The sequence below is a fragment of the Solanum pennellii genome, chromosome 9 (assembly GCF_001406875.1).
Source record: "Solanum pennellii chromosome 9, SPENNV200".
Classification (NCBI taxonomy): Eukaryota; Viridiplantae; Streptophyta; class Magnoliopsida; order Solanales; family Solanaceae; genus Solanum; species Solanum pennellii.
The window spans coordinates 79635192-79639613 of record NC_028645.1 but is presented as its reverse complement, the minus strand read 5'-3'; the positions used below and the strand labels follow the sequence as shown (position 1 = coordinate 79639613).

At 31.9% G+C, this 4422-nt stretch overlaps 1 protein-coding gene across 1 annotated transcript; it reads left to right on the top strand.

Annotated features, from left to right (window-relative positions):
• The first annotated feature begins 1666 nt into the window (after positions 1–1666).
• Positions 1667–4207, top strand: LOC107030450 (provicilin-like). The gene is made up of 6 exons (XM_015231727.2): positions 1667–2043; positions 2123–2300; positions 2576–2656; positions 2730–2996; positions 3073–3424; positions 3879–4207. The coding sequence occupies exons 1-6, from the start codon at positions 1667–1669 to the stop codon at positions 4037–4039; spliced, it is 1416 nt and encodes a 471-aa protein (XP_015087213.1). The 3' UTR covers positions 4040–4207.
• Positions 4208–4422: the final 215 nt, after the last annotated feature.

Below are 4422 nucleotides of genomic sequence, written 5' to 3'. Positions count from 1 at the left end.
AGAGTACCGGCCCATATTTTAGCTTACATCTATTTAACTTTTAGCCTTATTAATAAGGGAAACTTACATAAATATACTATAATAAAAAAATATTTACCATTTATAGCAATAATATTTTTACCTCACTTGATCACTTTTAATTCATTTATAATACAAGTTTAATACATATTACAAAGAACAATTTATTATTCACATATAATACAAATTTTAATAATGAATAATATATTTATCACACATTAATACACTTATAATTCAATGTGACAATTTTTTTACCAAACAAACATAATATATTTCAAAAAACAATTATAATTCATATATATTGCAAACATAATTCACTTTTAATACATATTACAAATTTAACAAAGCATTGCTATAAATGGTAATAAACAAAAAGTATCGCTAAAATCAGTAATTATTTTTTAAAATGTATTAATTTATGTAATTTTTCCTATTAATAATGTAAGCAGAATTTATATTTAGGCACAAAAGTTTCTTTTTCTCCTCATTACTTATTTGTGATTGTAATTATATATCGGGTAATGTTTATTGAGTTAACATTGTATCCTTGAGGATTTCGATTAGTACAAAATTGTATCTCATCAAAAGACGACATATATGAAACTTCAATCGATTATTTTTTATTTATAAAAATGTATATGGTTACTCAGCATTGTTTAAATCTATAACGTGTATTTCTACTTATTTTAATATGTAATTACTTATAAACATTTTCTTGATTGAGGAATATACACTAACGATCCTCAAATCATGATTCTTCATGAAAGAAGAATTAAAAAAAACAGAATTATACCTACATTATTTGCCAACAAAACCATGTCTTTTTTTATTTATTTATATTTATAATTTATTTTCTATCATTTTAAAATTTATCTCGAGCAATTACAATATTCCATCAGCTTTAATGTCTTTTTCTTTTGCTTGTGGCATAGTGGGATGTGGTAAATTGTGTCATTTTGTTCATGTACTGTGGTTTATGGTTAATTAATTAATTAAACAATAACGCAGAGGCAAATCTTCGTCGTTTTTGCATGCGTCTTCGTTGCCAAGTGTTTTCTTAATCACGTGTCCACTTTGTATTTAGCAAAGGCATAACATTTATGTGAATTTTTGTGCTCTTTTGCCTCATTAATTAATATTATTTCGTCTATTTTTAATTGTCATAATTTTTTCTTTTACAATTAAATCATAAAAATTTTTAACTAACATTTAATAATGAACTTTTTAATCCTATCGATATGTAAAAAATACAATTTATAATATTTTCATATAATTTTTAAATATCTAAAACTATTATAGTTTTCGTATACCTTTCGATTAGTAAAGATATTTCATGCCTTAATCTATCAAAAAAATCTACCTGAATGTCTTTTGAATCGAGCTTGTCTAACACAATTTACTTATCCTATGTAATTTGTAAGCTGATACACAATAGAAAATTTACTAATTACGTATAAAATATTCTCAAAGTGCTCACCCAAAAAGGCAGGTAGAGACTATAAAAGATTGTACCAACTATGGATTCCATTTGAAATTCCATCCATAAACCTCAATTTGCATGCATGCATGCATGTAATGCACATTTTCCTTCATTATAAACTTCTCTTCATCTTCTAAACTTCTTATCACTACTACTTTTTCACTCACTATGCCAATTTTCACTAAACCAAAACATTTATTTATCTTCTTCTTGATCCTCTCTTTGGTCATCGCATCTCAATGCGATGACCAGAATCCTCAGGGTCAACACCCTGAGGAAAAATTCCGAGAGTGCCAACAACATTGTGAGAGTCAACAACAACAAGGAGAATCGAATAATCCCTTCTTATTCGAGTCTCAAAGGTTCAAGTCTCCATTCAAAGCTAGTCATGGTGATTTACGCATACTCGAGAAATTCACTCAAAGAACACAACTTCTACAAGGAATAGAAAAAATCCGTGTTGCTGTCCTTGAATTGGAGCCTCACACTTTCCTAATTCCTCATCACTGTGATGGTGAAATCATATTTGTTGTTGTTAGAGGAAAATTAATTTAATTTAATCATCGTAACTAAAATTACAAAGTAAAAATGGTATATTAATTAAAGCAAATTTCAACTTTTCACGGGACAAGGCACAATTAGTATCGCGGAACAAGATGACAAGAACTCGTTTAACTTAGAGAAGGGAGATGTATTCAGGGTGCCCGCTGGTTCAATTATCTACTTGATCAATAGAAATAAAGAAGAAAAGTTCTTTGTTTATGGGCTGGCCAAGTCCATCAATGCCCCTGGCAAATTACATGTAAATATAGTACTACTATGTTTTATTTTCGCAAAAATCAACTTACAAAAGTAGGTAATCGTGATAGTAAAAGAAGTTGTTGTGATCCTTCTTTGTGAGATTTATTCTCTCTACAGTTTTAATGTTTAATTTTGATATAATAATATTTTAACTTTTTAGTATAAGTTTTTGTCATCTAATTTATCAACCATATGATTTGCAAATAGTAAGCTTCTGCATGACGTCATAATCACTCCTTGGTAACCTAACAAAAAAATGTCTATCTTTAAATTCAGGAATACTTTAGTGCCGGAGCTGAAAATCCTGAATCTTTCTACAGAGCATTCAGCAGTGATATCATGGAGAGTGCTTTTAATGTGAGTCCTGCTTAACATTTGGTCTTTTTTTCATATTTAGTTACAATACTCTGTTTTTTATTATTTTGATTAGATCCAAAGGGACAGGTTAGAGAGACTATTCGAACTACAAAAGCAGGGGATAGTAATCAAAGCTAGTGAAGAGCAAATTAGAGGTATAAGCAAACACGCTTCGCGCTCCACTAAGCAAAGTAAAGGTAGAACAATAGGACCTTTCAATTTGCTGAAGGAACGTCCATTGTTCGAAAACAAATTTGGACAGTTCTTTGAAGTAACTCCAGAAGGATTTGAGCAGTTGAGAGACTTGGATGCTGCTGTTGGTTTCATGAACATAGACCAAGTAAGCGTATTTGTTAAGAAATTTATATTGTCGTTGTATATAAGTTAAAGTTAAACTCGATGAAATATTATTCCAGGGTGGAATGGTACTACCATACTACAATTTAAGGTCTATAAGGTTGGTTATGGTTGTTGAAGGAAATGCTCGGTTTGAAATAGCGTGTCCTCATCTTGGTAGACAGGGTCGAGGCCAAGGGCCTCGTGGAAAAAGAAGAGAGCGAGCACAAGAACAAGAACAAGAACAAGAACAAGAACAGGAACAAGAAGGAGATGTGCATTATCAGAAAGTACGCGGTAATCTAAAGGTTGGTGATGTTTTGGTAATCCCTGCGAGCCATCCTATTACCTTTATAGCAACCGGAGGCTCGAATTTGAGGCTACTTGGTTTTGGAATCAATGCTCAGAACAACAAAAAGAACTTCCTTGCAGGTATTCCATCTTAGCTTCTTCAATTTGTAAGTGTAATTTTCAATAGTACAAGTGGAATCTGTTCCAGAGGAAATCTTAGTAGCTCAATTGGTTGGACGTTATGTGAATTTTAACCTTGTTGGTGAAACACTGTTAAAGAATGAGAAAAAGTCTCACATCGGTAGTTAATGAGATAGGTGAACTCTTTATGAGGCTTGGACAATCCTCCTCCCTTTAAGCTAGCTTTTGGGGTGTGAGTTAGGTCTAACACCTAATTTAACATATTCGTGTGTATAGTTTACAATATTAAGAGTGTTCCGATATTTACTATAACAACTTAACATGCTTTTAGTAACATGAGTGTGACACATTCCATTTCTAGTTAGATATTTTCAATATTTTTAGGCGATTTAATAGTTACGTTGTTATTTTTTAAGTGACTTGATAGTGTAAAATTTACGTTTTGAAATACTAGGTAAACAAAACATATGGAGAAACATAGACAAGGAAGCAAAAGAGTTGTCGTTCAACATGGCTGGAAGGGAGGTAGAAGAGATATTCCAGCAGCAAGATGAGTCCTACTTTGTGGCCGGACCGGAGGAGCATCGATGGCCTGCAGCAGAGGGAGAGAGGTGAAGGAGGAAGAAGGGGACAAGAACAACAATGTCAAAGTGAGAGAGGCTTGTGAGTAAATAAGAGAAGGCTTCTACCTAGAGAGAGTACTATATATACTCATATAACTTCCCTACTAAAATAAATTTGGTCTTGTGGTGTGCAATGTAAACTTTTTGCATCTCATGTTGAGTCGGTTTCTATGTCGTTAGCTATCTCCTGTTTGATCCCCCTCCCTTGGCACGGGGAAGGTTCTATAGTATATTATGAGCACCGAGCTAAGAGGGAATTGAGCATGACTCACTTTAAAAATCACGACCTATGTATATCTCAATTACAATTTTTTTTTTCAAATTCATTAAAATGTATGATCCTCAACAAAATTGAAATTACATGATCTGTTGGAA